This window comes from Cherax quadricarinatus, chromosome 25, assembly GCF_038502225.1.
Source record: "Cherax quadricarinatus isolate ZL_2023a chromosome 25, ASM3850222v1, whole genome shotgun sequence".
Classification (NCBI taxonomy): domain Eukaryota; kingdom Metazoa; phylum Arthropoda; class Malacostraca; order Decapoda; family Parastacidae; genus Cherax; species Cherax quadricarinatus.
Genome location: NC_091316.1, coordinates 21,201,467 through 21,215,733, shown reverse-complemented (window position 1 = coordinate 21,215,733; position 14,267 = coordinate 21,201,467). Strand labels below are relative to the sequence as shown.

General features: G+C 36.8%; 1 protein-coding gene across 4 annotated transcripts in view; it reads left to right on the top strand.

Annotated features, from left to right (window-relative positions):
• The window catches only part of LOC128689997 (ribosome biogenesis protein BMS1 homolog), a 121,019-nt gene that overhangs the window by 84,957 nt on the left and 21,795 nt on the right, over positions 1-14,267 (top strand). For all 4 annotated transcript variants that reach the window (XM_070088657.1, XM_070088658.1, XM_053778471.2 and 1 more), the window contains 3 exons: positions 6,773-6,917; positions 7,389-7,564; positions 7,718-7,870. In XM_070088657.1, the coding sequence (XP_069944758.1) occupies positions 6,773-6,917; positions 7,389-7,564; positions 7,718-7,870 (474 nt within the window). The remainder of the gene's footprint in view (positions 1-6,772; positions 6,918-7,388; positions 7,565-7,717; positions 7,871-14,267) is intronic.

Below are 14,267 nucleotides of genomic sequence, written 5' to 3'. Positions count from 1 at the left end.
CCCCTGGCACCCCAAATTTACCTACTACTCCCTCCATAACATTTTTACCCACTTTAGCATTGAAATCCCCAACCACAAGTACTCTCACACTTGGTTTCAAAACTCCCCATGCATTCACTCAACATTTCCCCAAATCTCTGTCTCTCATCTACACTTCTCTCTTCTCCAGGTGCATATACGCTTACTGTAACCCACTTTTCACATCCAACCTTTATTTTACTTCACATAATCCTTGAATTAATACATTTATAGTTCCTCTTTTCCTGCCATAGCTTATCCTTCAACATTATTGCTACTCCTTCTTTAGCTCTAACTCTATTTGAAACCCCTGGCCTAATCCCATTTATTCCTCTCCACTGAAACTCTCCCACCCCCTTCAGCTTTGTTTCACTTAAAGCCAGAACATCCAGCTTCTCATTCATAACATCCACAATCATTTTTTTCTTATCATTCGCACAACATCCACGCACATTCAGACATCCCACTTTTGACAATTTTCTTCTTCTTATTCTTTTTAGTAATTATTACAGGAAAAGAAGCTACTAGCCCATTGTTCCCGGCATTTTAGTTGACTTTTACAACATGCTTTCTTTGGGCCCATGGTGGCTTATTTAGCAGTTGCAAGCACAAAAAAGAATGGAATATTACGAATATTGTGTGAACGCATGCGATGATGGTCACTCGCCGATAAACAATGGCACACTGATGCTGAATGATGTGGGAGACTGGCTTTGTGTGCGCGGTGATGCTGGGATGCCACTCAGATGCGTACCAAACGGTCGCCGAATCATGAGGCCAATCACAAAACGTGAGGCTATATTTTGACGAAAAAAGTTGCCGAAAGTCGAAATTCATGAAGGGTGAGGCTCACAAAACTCAGGCGTCCACTATATGTATGTATATATATGTTTCTTTCAACACACCAGCCGTATCCCATCGAGGCAGGGTGGCCCAAAAGGAAAAACGAAAGTTTCTCCTTTTACATTTAGTAATATATACAGGAGAAGGGGTTACTAGCCCCCTTGCTCCTGGGATTTTAGTTACCGCCTCGTACAACACGCATGGCTTAGGGAGGAAGAATTCTGTTCCACTTCCCCATGGAGATAAGAGGAAATAAACAAGAACAAGAACTAGAAAGAAAATAGCAGAAAACCCAGAGGGGTGTGTGTATATATATGCTTGTACATGTATGTGTAGTGTGACCTAAGTGTAAGTAGAAGTAGCAAGACATACCTGTAATCTTGCATATTTATGAGACAGACAAAAGACACGAGCAATCCTACCATCGTGTAAAACAATTACAGAGTTTCGTTTTACACTCACTTGGCAGGACGATAGTACCTCCCTGGGTGGTTGCTGTCTACCAACCTACTGCCTAACTGCCTATAATATATATATTATATATATATATATATATATATATATATATATATATATATATATATATATATATATATATATATATCTTTCTTTCTTTCAACACACCGGCCGTATCCCACCGAGGCGGGGTGGCCCAAAAGGAAAAACGAAAGTTTCTCCTTTTACATTTAGTAATATATACAGGAGAAGAGGTTACTAGCCCCTTGCTCCCGGCATTTTAGTCGCCTCTTACAACACGCATGGCTTACGGAGGAAGAATTCTGTTCCACTTCCCCATGGAGATAAGAGGAAATAAACAAGAATAAGAACTAGAAAGAAAATAGAAGAAAACCCAGAGGGGTGTGTATATATGTGCTTGTACATGTATGTGTAGTGGGACCTAAGTGTAAGTAGAAGTAGCAAGACGTACCTGAAAACTTGCATGTTCATGAGACAGAAAAAAGGACACCAGCAATCCTACCATCATGTAAAACAATTACAGGCTTTCGTTTTACACTCACTTGGCAGGACGGTAGTACCTCCCTGGGCGGTTGCTGTCTACCAACCTACTGCCTAACTGCCTATAATATATATATTATATATATATATATATATATATATATATATATATATATTTATATATATATAGATATATATATATATATATATATATATACACACATACACAGGAGGGCCCCACTTATACGGCAGGTTAGGTTCCAGGCTACCGCCGTAAAGTGGAACACCCTTTTTTTCCACTTATAAATGCATACAAATACTAGATAACAAGTTTACACTAACATATATTAAGTTAGCAATAGAACCAGGCATCAAAAAACAATAAAAAAGTACAATACACACATAGTGCACTCATTACTTACCTTAAAATATTTATAGTCTTAATCTAGGGTGAGACAAGTAGTATTTATTGTAAGAAACAAAGTGTGGTATGTATGGTAATAGCCAGGCTACCTTACCAGGCCACCCCACCCACACATACTATTCTATGATATTTAAGCATCCCAGAGCGATAAAATGTATATACAGTTCACTCATTACTTACCTTAAAATATTTGTAGTCTTAATGTAGGGTCAGGAGTAAGTAAATGAGATAAAACGAATAAATGAGAGAGAGAAAGAATGAGTACATGAGAGGGGACAGGCGCAGAGTTATGTAAACAAACCAGGCGAACGTAAGTTTTGTAAACAAACGAAGTGTACACGTCTGGTTTGTGTACAAGTTACATTGTGTACAGGTTGTCTCTACATTGATACGGTAGAATTAATAAAGAAGAACACTCCCATTCTCATGTAACATCATTTTGAGAAGAAATGAAGCTCTGAGTGAAGGCAATGGAAATAAGTCACACTGACTTTTTTGGGTTATCCTAGGTTCTCTACACGTATGTTGTTATGTATGATAATCTATGTAACTGTATTTGTGTATACCTGAATAAACTTACATACATATGAAAGGAATAATTTTCTACAGTTACCCCCAGTAACACATTTTCTCTTATGTTAGATTAGAGAAAATTTTATTCTTGCCGTCACTTGTACAAGTTATGTGGCTCCCACATCTTATATTTATGTTTATTTATTCTATTGTGGGGTGTATTTATCATCTTTTTATGTTATGTATCGTGTTTATTATATAATTTTGAAAAAAAAATATCATGGATGGATTAATGAAAATGTGTATATTAACGTAATATACGACATTTAATGAGACTCGGTGAGTATTGTTATTATTATTATCATTTCTAATATGGCGTCACTTGTGCAAGTCGTCTGCTACCACATCTCACATTTATGTTTATTTATTCTACTGTGGGGTGTATTTATCTTATTTATATGTTATGCATCGTGTTTATTATATAATTTTGAAAAAATATCATGGATGGATTAATGAAAATGTGTATATTACCGTAATATACGACATTTAATGAGACTCGGTGAGTATTGTTATTATTATTATCATTTCTAATATGGCGTCACTTGTGCAAGTCGTCTGCTACCACATCTCACATTTATGTTTATTTATTCTACTGTGGGGTGTATTTATCTTATTTATATGTTATGCATCGTGTTTATTATATAATTTTGAAAAAAATATCATGGATGGATTAATGAAAATGTGTATATTAACGTAATATACGACATTTAAATGACTCGATGATTATTATTATCATTACTAATATGACGTCTGGAGACATAAGACACTTACCAATTTTAATGTGTACCTGCATGCCAGCACAGTATGTAAGTTTATTTAGGTACAGGTATACATAAGTATAATTATCAGAGTATATATAAAATATGAAATAACTTTTAAAAACATTTGAAATTTTGGAGTTTCCAGACAAAATGGAGAGACTTAGTGCTTACTGAGCTCATGGAGAATGTAAACAAACAGGGTGGGGCACGGTGACCGTATTAGAAAGTCAGGTGGGGGGAGCCGTATAGCGAGTTTTGGTCATAATTTGAAATGTCCGTATTAGCGGAACGCCGTAAAGTGAAACGCCGTAAAGCGGGGCCTTCCTGTATATATATATATATATATATATATATATATATATATATATATATATATATATATATATATATATATATATATATATATATATATATATACAGTGGACCCCCGCTTAACGATCACCTCCAAATGCGACCAATTATGTAAGTGTATTTATGTAAGTGCGTTTGTACGTGTATGTTTGGGGGTCTGAAATGGACTGATCTACTTCACAATATTCCTTATGGGAAAAAATTCGGTCAGTACTGGCACCTGAACATACTACTGGAATGAAAAAAGTTCGTTAACCGGGGGTCCACTGTATATATATATTTTTTTTTTTTTTTTTTTTTTTTTTTTTTTTTTTTTTTTTTTTTTTTTTTTTCAACAAGTCGGCCGTCTCCCACCGAGGCAGGGTTACCCAAAAAAGAAAGAAAACAATTTTCTTCTTATTCTTTTTAGTAATCTTTACAGGAAAAGGGGTTACTAGCCCATTGTTCCCGGCATTTTAGTTGACTTTTACAACACGCATGGCTTACGGAGGAAAGATTCTTATTCCACTTCCCCATGGATATAAAAGGAAAAGTAATAAGACCAAGAACTATTAAGATAAAATCAAAGAAAACTCAGATGAGTGTGTATAAATAAATGTGTACATGTATGTGTAGTGTGACCTAAGTGTAAGTAGAAGTAGCAAGACGTGCCTGTAATCTTGCATATTTATGAGACAGACAAAAGACACCAGCAATCCTACCATCGTGTAAAACAATTACAGAGTTTCGTTTTACACTCACTTGGCAGGACGATAGTACCTCCCTGGGTGGTTGCTGTCTACCAACCTACTGCCTAACTGCCTATAATATATATATATATATATATATATATATATATATATATATATATATATATATATGTATGTATGTATGTATGTATGTATGGTGTAGGATGTAGGTTACTGAAAGCAGTGAAGAGTTTTTACGAGGATAGTGAGGCTCAAGTTAGAGTATGTAGGAAAGAGGGAAATTATTTCCCAGTAAAAGTAGGCCTTAGGCAAGGATGTGTGATGTCACCGTGGTTGTTTAATATATTTATAGATGGGGTTGTAAGAGAAGTAAATGCGAGGGTCTTGGCAAGAGGTGTGGAGTTAAAAGATAAAGAATCACACATAAAGTGGGAGTTGTCACAGTTGCTCTTTGCTGATGACACTGTGCTCTTGGGAGATTCTGAAGAGAAGTTGCAGAGATTGGTGGATGAATTTGGTAGGGTGTGCAAAAGAAGAAAATTGAAAGTGAATACAGGAAAGAGTAAGGTTATGAGGATAACAAAAAGATTAGGTGATGAAAGATTGGATATCAGATTGGAGGGAGAGAGTATGGAGGAGGTGAATGTATTCAGATATTTGGGAGTGGACGTGTCAGCGGATGGGTCTATGAAAGATGAGGTGAATCATAGAATTGATGAGGGGAAAAGGGTGAGTGGTGCACTTAGGAGTCTGTGGAGACAAAGAACTTTGTCCTTGGAGGCAAAGAGGGGAATGTATGAGAGTATAGTTTTACCATCGCTCTTATATGGGTGTGAAGCATGGGTGATGAATGTTGCAGCGAGGAGAAGGCTGGAGGCAGTGGAGATGTCATGTCTGAGAGCAATGTGTGGTGTGAATATAATGCAGAGAATTCGTAGTTTGGAAGTTAGGAGGAGGTGCGGGATTACCAAAACTGTTGTCCAGAGGGCTGAGGAAGGGTTGTTGAGGTGGTTCAGACATGTGGAGAGAATGGAGCGAAACAGAATAACTTCAAGAGTGTATCAGTCTGTAGTGGAAGGAAGGCAGGGTAGGGGTCGGCCTAGGAAAGGTTGGAGGGAGGGGGTAAAGGAGGTTTTGTGTGCAAGGGGCTTGGACTTCCAGCAGGCATGCGTGAGCGTGTTTGATAGGAGTGAATGGAGACAAATGGTTTTTAATACTTGACGTGCTGTTGGAGTGTGAGCAAAGTAACATTTATGAAGGGGTTCAGGGAAACCAGCAGGCCGGACTTGAGTCCTGGAGATGGGAAGTACAGTGCCTGCACTCTGAAGGAGGGGTGTTAATGTTGCAGTTTAAAAACTGTAGTGTAAAGCACCCTTCTGGCAAGACAGTGATGGAGTGAATGATGGTGAAAGTTTTTCTTTTTCGGGCCACCCTGCCTTGGTGGGAATCAGCCAGTGTGATAATAAAAATAATAAATATATATATATATATGTATATATATATATATATATATATATATATATATATATATATATATATATATATATATATATATATATATATATATATATATATATATATATATATATATATATATATATATATATATATATATATGTATATACATATACATATATATATATGTATATACATATACATATATATATATGTATATACATATACATATATATATATGTATATACATATACATACCTACCTACCTACCTACCTACCTATGTATTTCATAATAGTTCTTATTTCCACAATATTCCCGTTTCCACTTTAGGAAGCCACGTCCAAGACAAGCTGCAAGGACAGTGATCCCCCATAACCAATATCAGAGGAGATATTGCACATTTCTATAAAAACTACCAAAATTATTATGATTAGTAAATGCCTTGTTCCAAATTGTAATAGTAGATGTATGGGAATACTGACAAGTTCTGGTTGATAAAGACGTATAAGCAGTATTGGAAACTCTGTTTAAGCTAACATTTTGCCAACACTGCAGGCTTAAAAAAAAAAAAGCCTGCTGCTCAGGTGAAACATTTTCAGTAAAGATTCCAATTATTGCTTATGCATGATTTTTATCAGCTATAATTTGATCAAAATTGACTGATTTTACAGTACTTGATCCTGTATAACTCCAATTCCAGGACATGTTTCATACTGAGACAGAAGTTGCAAAGTTTGAGGGAGCAAAGATTCAGACACAGTCTGGAATCCGTGGAATCATAAAAAAATCCAAGGGCCAAAAAGGATTATTCAGAGCTACTTTTGAGGACACAATAAAAATGAGTGGTAAGTGGTCCTCTTACTGTATATGTGTGTTATTGGATTATTACTATAAAAAGTTTTGAAATTTCCTTTGGTGATTTATAAACATAAAATTTTTAAGTGTTTTCCTCTTCACAGGGAAGAGACTCCTACCCTGTCTACCTCTATTCCTTCCTTTCCTTCTATTCCCTCACTCCCTCTCTACACCTTTTCTCCCAAGATTCCCCTTAGTTTCCCCAATATCTTCTTCCCTTTCTTTCCTTCTCTTCCTCCCTCTCTTCCATCTTCCCTCCTTGTTGCCTTCCTTATCCTTCTCTTCTTTTTATCTCTTCCCTGCCATCTGAAAGTAAACGATGGAATTTCTTCACACAGCTAAAATTTTCAGAATCATTTAGATAAGCACTGATACAAAAGACCCAGGCCGGGACATGTACCGACGAATCATTCAAGTTCAGGTACAACTGTCATTTTATTTACTAATAATTTACTCATCAGATGTGGTTGTACTCAAAACATGGGTTCCAGTGGAGATGGTTCAGTATTGTTATTCTGTCCATACCCTTCTTCTGCCTCCTAGTGAGAAAGCTGCCTGGCAGGGCATGAGAACTGTTGCTCAACTCAAAAAGGATAAGGGCATCAGAACCTTACCCAACCCCGACTCCTTGTACACGGTAAAACAGTCACTTCTGTATATCTCTTACTAAGTTTATAGAAGGAAAAATATTAAGCTGAAATTATTAGAGATTGCATTACTGTGTACAGTATAATGTGTATTTTCTAGTATACAAGATAAATGCACTGATTTTTTAAAACTTGTTTTGCAGCCTATCACCAGCCGTCGTGAGTACATTCCTCAGCCACTAAGGATTCCCAGAGAACTTCAGAAAGCCTTGCCATACAGTGAAAAGCCAAAGATTACTCCAAGAAGCAAAAAAGAACAGCGTGTCATTGTTGTCAAGGATGCCCATGAGATTCAAGTAATTACTGTTTTTTTTTATTTGGTCATCTTACTGTGAATATAGAAAGGAGTTAAGATGGGAAAGAAATACCAGGGAGTGTATTTGAGAGCTTTACAAAGCTGCGGCTGTTTTAAACATACTATGAATCATGATTTTATAATCTACTTTTATATAATACAAGGTATATTGATATAGATTTTATACTTAATTTTATCTATATGTTCAGGATAAACCATACCTTGTTTAATTTTGTTAACACATGTTTTAAATGCTATTAAGAATACCTCAAAGAATTTTCTTCAGATTTAAAACACATTTTTACTAGTTTGATGTAGTTTATCTGAGAACATGTATGGCCTGTGGAAGAGTACCCTCAGTGATCCAGTTTAACTCTTAACCCTTTCACTGTCAGTCCCATAATATTATGGCTTGCAAGCCAGTGTTAGTCCCATAAGAGTATGCCAAAATTCTAGTGTCTTCCAATTTTGCAGGAGATAGCTGGTAGGCCTACATATGATAGAATGGGTTTGAGTGGTCAGTGTGCGCAGCATAAAAAAAAAAATCCTGCAGAATGCAGTGCGTAATAAGAGAAAAAAAACATGTTTTTGGTTTAAAACAGTGTGGTGTTTTTTATATATATATTTATGGTTGTACATTAGGGCCCCGCTTTACAGCGTTCTGCTAATACGGCGATGTCAAATTATGACCAAAATTTGCTACATGGCAAGCGGTCTTTCAAATACAGCGCGCCCCTTCCGGTTTGTTTACATTCTCCGTGACCACATCTATAATGTCAGGAAACTTTCCAACATTTCAAGTATTTTAAAGTTACTGCGTATTTTATATGCACTCTGATAATTATACTTATGTGTACCTGTACCTAAATATACTTACACTCTGTGCTGGTGTTCAGGTACACTTTAACCCTTACAGGGTCCGTCCTGTTGATCTACGGCTTTACGTTCAGGGTCCAAACCGTAGATCTACGCCATGAGCTCAGCTCACTCTGATAAGCTGTGAGTGGTAAATTTGGGCCTAGATATGAGAGAATACATCTGTGTGATATGTGTGCACCACATAAATCCTGCAGCACACAGTGTATAATGGGAGAAAAAATTGAGACCGTGATTTTCGATTAAAACAGCGAATTTGCAGTGTTTTTTTGTATGTTTTTTATAGTTGTATTTGCGATTTCTCGGTCTCATTTGATAGAATGGAAGACATATTACAGAAATGGAGATGATTTTGATTGGTTTGAGTACTGGAAATGGCTTGAAACTGAGCTCAAAGTAGCGGAAATGTTAAATTTTTGTCGATGTTCAAAAGTAAACAAACGACCTCACACGTCTAATACACGCCAGCTGGTGAGTCTAATATACATTCACAAATGTGATGATGATATTTATACAATTATTACAATATTGCATAACAGTAAATCTTCTATTTTTTGGTTTGAATAAAAATTCATTATGTGAATAAAAAATCAAAATGGAATTCATTTGTAAAGCCTGAAAACATAACTAATGAGCAGATGAAATGTTAGTTTAGTGCCAGGAATGCCTGCATTGTTTATTCTGGACCCTATTTTGAAATTGGAATATTTTGAACTTTGGTAAGGTAATTATTATAATAAAAAAATATTGAGGTAAATGTTTTACAAACTTTTACAAACGTACGTGAATGAACTAAAAGCAGACACATATTAATACACATTTATTTCTCCTGACCAAGTGATCGCCCGCTACCTGTTCATTTTGTATTCTTATACAGTGGACCCTCAACCAGCGATATTAATCTGTTCCTGAGAGCTCATCGTTAATCAAAATAATCGTTAGTCAAGTTAATTTTCCCCATAAGAAATAATGGAAATCAAATTAATCCGTGCAAGACACCCCAAAGTATTGAAAAAAAAAAAAATTTACCACATGAAATATTAATTTTAATACACACAAACTGAAGAAGACATGCACAGTTACATGACACTTACCTTTATTGAAGATCTGGTGATGATTGATGGGATGGGAGGAGAGAGTCTTAGTGTTTAGAAGGGGAATCTTCTTCCATTAGCACTTGAGGCAGCAAGTCTTTTTCTGGGGTTACTTCCCTTGTTCTTTTAATGCCACTAGGACCAGCTTCAGAGTCACTGGACTTCTGTCGCACAACATATCTGTCCATAGAGGCCTGTACCTCTCGTTCCTTTATCCTAAAGTGTTTCACAACATTGTCAGTGTAATAGTCACCAGCACGGCTTGCAATAGCTGTGTGAGGGTGATTTTCATCAAAAAAGGTTTGCACTTTAAGCCACATTGCACACATTTCCTTAATCTTTGAAGTAGGCAACTTCTTCAATTTCTCTCTCCCCTCCTCTGAAGCAGTTTCCTCAGGTGTGGCCTCTTACTGTTGAAGATGATCTAGCAGCTCATCAGTGGTTTGTTCTTCATTGTCCTCCTCCACCAACTCTTCCACATCCTCCCCACTAACCTCACCAATATGAGCACTAGTTCCAGGCATTTTTCCTGTTCACCTGGGTGTTAGTCAACTGTTGTGGGTCGCATCCTGGGGGACAAGATTAAGGACCCCAATGGAAATAAGTTAGACAGTCCTCGATGATGCACTGACTTTCTTGGGTTATCCTGGGTGGCTAACCCTCCGGGGTTAATCGTTTCTCGGTAATTGTTTCACGTTAAGCCACACCAACAACACTCTCTCCACATCTTCGAGTAATACAGCTGATGGTGGTGCAGCAACAACAACAGCTGACTGTGGTGCAGCAGCAGCTGCACCTTTGGCAAGAACAGCTTCCTTGATTGCCGTTTTCTTACCCACAATAGTAGCGATGGTTGATTGGGGTTTATTATACAACCTGACCAGCTCCGAGACACGCACTCCACTTTCATACTTAGCAATGATCTCTTTCTTCATCTCCATAGTAATTTTCACCCTTTTTGCTGTAGGGTTGGCACTAGAAGCTTTCTTGGGGCCCATGGTGACTTATTTTGCAGGTGCAATCACTACAAAGGCTGTGATAATATGAAATGTTCCAGTTGTTGTATGTTTGGAAGTGACCGCGGTGGCTGGCTGGCTTGTAAACACTGACACCCAAGGGACAAGTGAGGTGCGCTCAGGCCAAAGTGGACGCGTATGGTATGGAACGAATAGCGCTGGTCGGGTTTTTAAGCGCTAGTTGAGGCAAAATTTTTGCGTTTAAATGTATCGCTAGTCAGATTTATCGTTAATCGATGCCATCGCTAGTTAAGGGTTCACTGTATTGTCTGAATCTGTATATCGTTCTCTCTCTCGTTTACTCTTTCGTTAACTAGTTGGCTCTCATTGATGATGGCGTCTAAGCTTAGCTGTGATAAAAAGAGGAGTCGTAAGCCTCTTACTTTAAGTGCCAAGTTAGAGGATGATGGTGTGCCATTCTGATTTTATTCAATAAACACCCTGCCACTCACCTCTCACACATTAATATTAATATTTTAAGGTGAGTAATAAGTGTACTCTGTGTGTATCTTACCTTCTATTGTGTTTTAATGCGTATTTCTGTTGCTAACTTAATATAAGTTAGTGTAAACTTGTTGTCTGGCATTTATTGCATATTTTACATGTGCTCTGATAATAATACTTGTTGACCTGTGTGGTAGCCGGCCGGAGGGACATTACGTTTTCTCTGCTCAGCCATCAGAGAAAACGTGTATGAATCTGCATTTGACCCAGCCACTCCCCCCACTCTGCTTTTGTTTACAATTTTCAGCATGAATTGTTCATTACTTCTCCCTTCGTGTATGATGGCATTTAAAGGTAGTTGTTAGAAACGATTAAATTAAGTGAACAAGGTATGTTGATGCTAATAATATGGCTCTGGGCCACAGTATAGGTAGCCGGTAGGTGTAGCCCAGGCGGGCTACACCTACCGGCTACCTACACTGGCTTCCTACAAATAAATACTACTTCTCTCTTCCTATATTAAGACTACACATATTTTAAGGTAAATAGTGAGTGTACTGTATGTGTATTTTAACTCTCCGGGCTGTTTTAAATATCATATGTTAAGTATGAGACAGGGAGCCAGGGCTACCTACACCTGACTTAATACAAATAAGTACACCTACCATCCGACTTACGACCTGCTTGACTTACGACGATTCGACTTACGACCGTGTTTTTTATGCCAAATTTCTGGGAAATAAACAAGTGTTTGTGTTGTACACAGTGTGTATCCTGAACCTTACAGTGTAAAATACAGTACTAACAGCATAAAACATGAAATACCAAAATAAAACAATAAAATAGTCTTTACAAAAATGTTTTTTTGATATTCAGTAGTAAAGTTCGACTTACGACCATTTCGACTTACTACCGGTTTCTCAGAACCGAACTCGGTCATAAGTCGGATGGTAGGTGTACTACTCACTTCTCTCCCTACATTAAGATTACAAATACTTTAAGATAAGTAATGAATGTACTGTGAATGTATTTTACTTTGTGTTTTTAATGCCTAATTCTATTACTAACTTAATATAATTTAGTGTAAACTTGTTGTCTGGCATTTATATGCATTTATAAATGGAAAAAAATGGCGTTCTGCCTTCCGGCAATGTTTGCTTTCCGGCGACAGCCTGGAACCTAACCCGCCGTATAAGTGGGGCCCTACTGTATTCTTGTTTTCTTGGTCTCATTTGATAGAATGGAAAATATATTACAGAAATAGAGATGTTTTTGAATGGTTTACGCACTAAAAGTATCTTGAAATTGAGCTCAAAATAATGGAAATGTTAGATTTTTGCCAATGTTCAACAGCAAACAAATCAAATCATGCATCCAATACACATCAACTAGTGGATCTGATATGACTTCACAAATGTGCTGATATTATTTACAGGTCTCCCTCAACATTCACGAGGGTTAGGGGATCAAGAGCCTCACGAGTGTTGAAAAATTGTGAATGTTTGGTGCCCTAATATATTGTAGGGAAATATAATATAATACTGCTTCCTTAACTTGTTGAACCATGAACAGTCATAAAATACATGAAAACGTCATAAAATATTGTGCTAAATACATACATGTTATGGTTTAATAACATGTATGTCATTAAATACCACTGCCACAACCACTGCAGCACACTGCTCATATTTTGGTACAATTTCTTTCTTCAATTCTATCTTGTTTCTCAGTTTCTTTACCAAAGGGCTGGCACTAGCAAGTTTCTTTGGGCCCATGGTTAACCCTTTCAGGCTCCGTCCCGTAGATCTACGGCTTTACGGTGAGTGTCCAAACCGTAGATCTACGCCATGAGCTCAGCTCACTCTGATAAACTGTGAGTGGTACATTTGGGCCTAGATATGAGAGAATACATCTATGTGGTATGTGTGCACCACATAAAACAGATCCTTCAGCACACTGTGTATAATGAGAGAAAAAAACTGAAATCATTATTTTTCGATTAAAACAGCAACTTTGCAGTGTTTTTTCGTATGTTTTTTATAGTTGTATTTGCGATTTCTTGGTCTCATTTGATAGAATGGAAGACATATTAAAGAAATAGAGATGATTTTGATTGGTTTTAGCACTGGAAATGGCTTGAAACTGAGCTCAAAGTAGCAGAAATGTTAAATTTTTGCCGATATTCAAGAGTAAACAAACGACCTCTCACGTCTAATACACGTCAGCTGGTGGGTCTAATATACATTCACAAATATGGTGATGATATTTATACAATTGCATAACAGTAAATCTTCTATTTTTTGGTGTGAATAAAAATTCATTATGTGAATAAAAAATCAAAATGGAATTTATTTGTAAAGCCTCAAAACATAACTAATGAACAGAGGAAATGTTAGTTTAGTGCCAGGAATGCCTACATTGTTTATTCTGGACCCTATTTTGAAATTGGAATATTTTGAACTTTGTGTTAAATTGGCCAAATTAACAATTTCCGATCACTTTATTTTGTAGTTGAAACAGTTGACTTGGCGATTTCTTGTGCTCAATCGATAGAATAGAAGTAATACTAGTGAAATAGCTAAGAATTTGGTTGATTGGAATAATGTAATTGGCCTAAAATGGGAGTCAAATTCGGCAAAATCGCCGATTCGTAAATATCGCTGACACATCAAAATTCGCGAGAGCATAATTTCGTCAATTTTCCACCAAATTTCGTACTTTTTGTTTTATTACCTTCACAAAAAGATTCTCTACGATTTCATAAGAAAAAATAACAAATTTTTTTTTTGAAAATTCTTGGACACTGGTGCGTGACTCCAGATTTGGGCCTTGGACCCTGAAAGGGTTAATTATGTAGCAGTTACTCTCATTCTACAAGCACCAAACACAATGAATTATTGTGAAATGTTTGGAAGAGCACAGAGACTAATGCTCACTCCAGCATAAACAAAGCCACACTGACTGATGA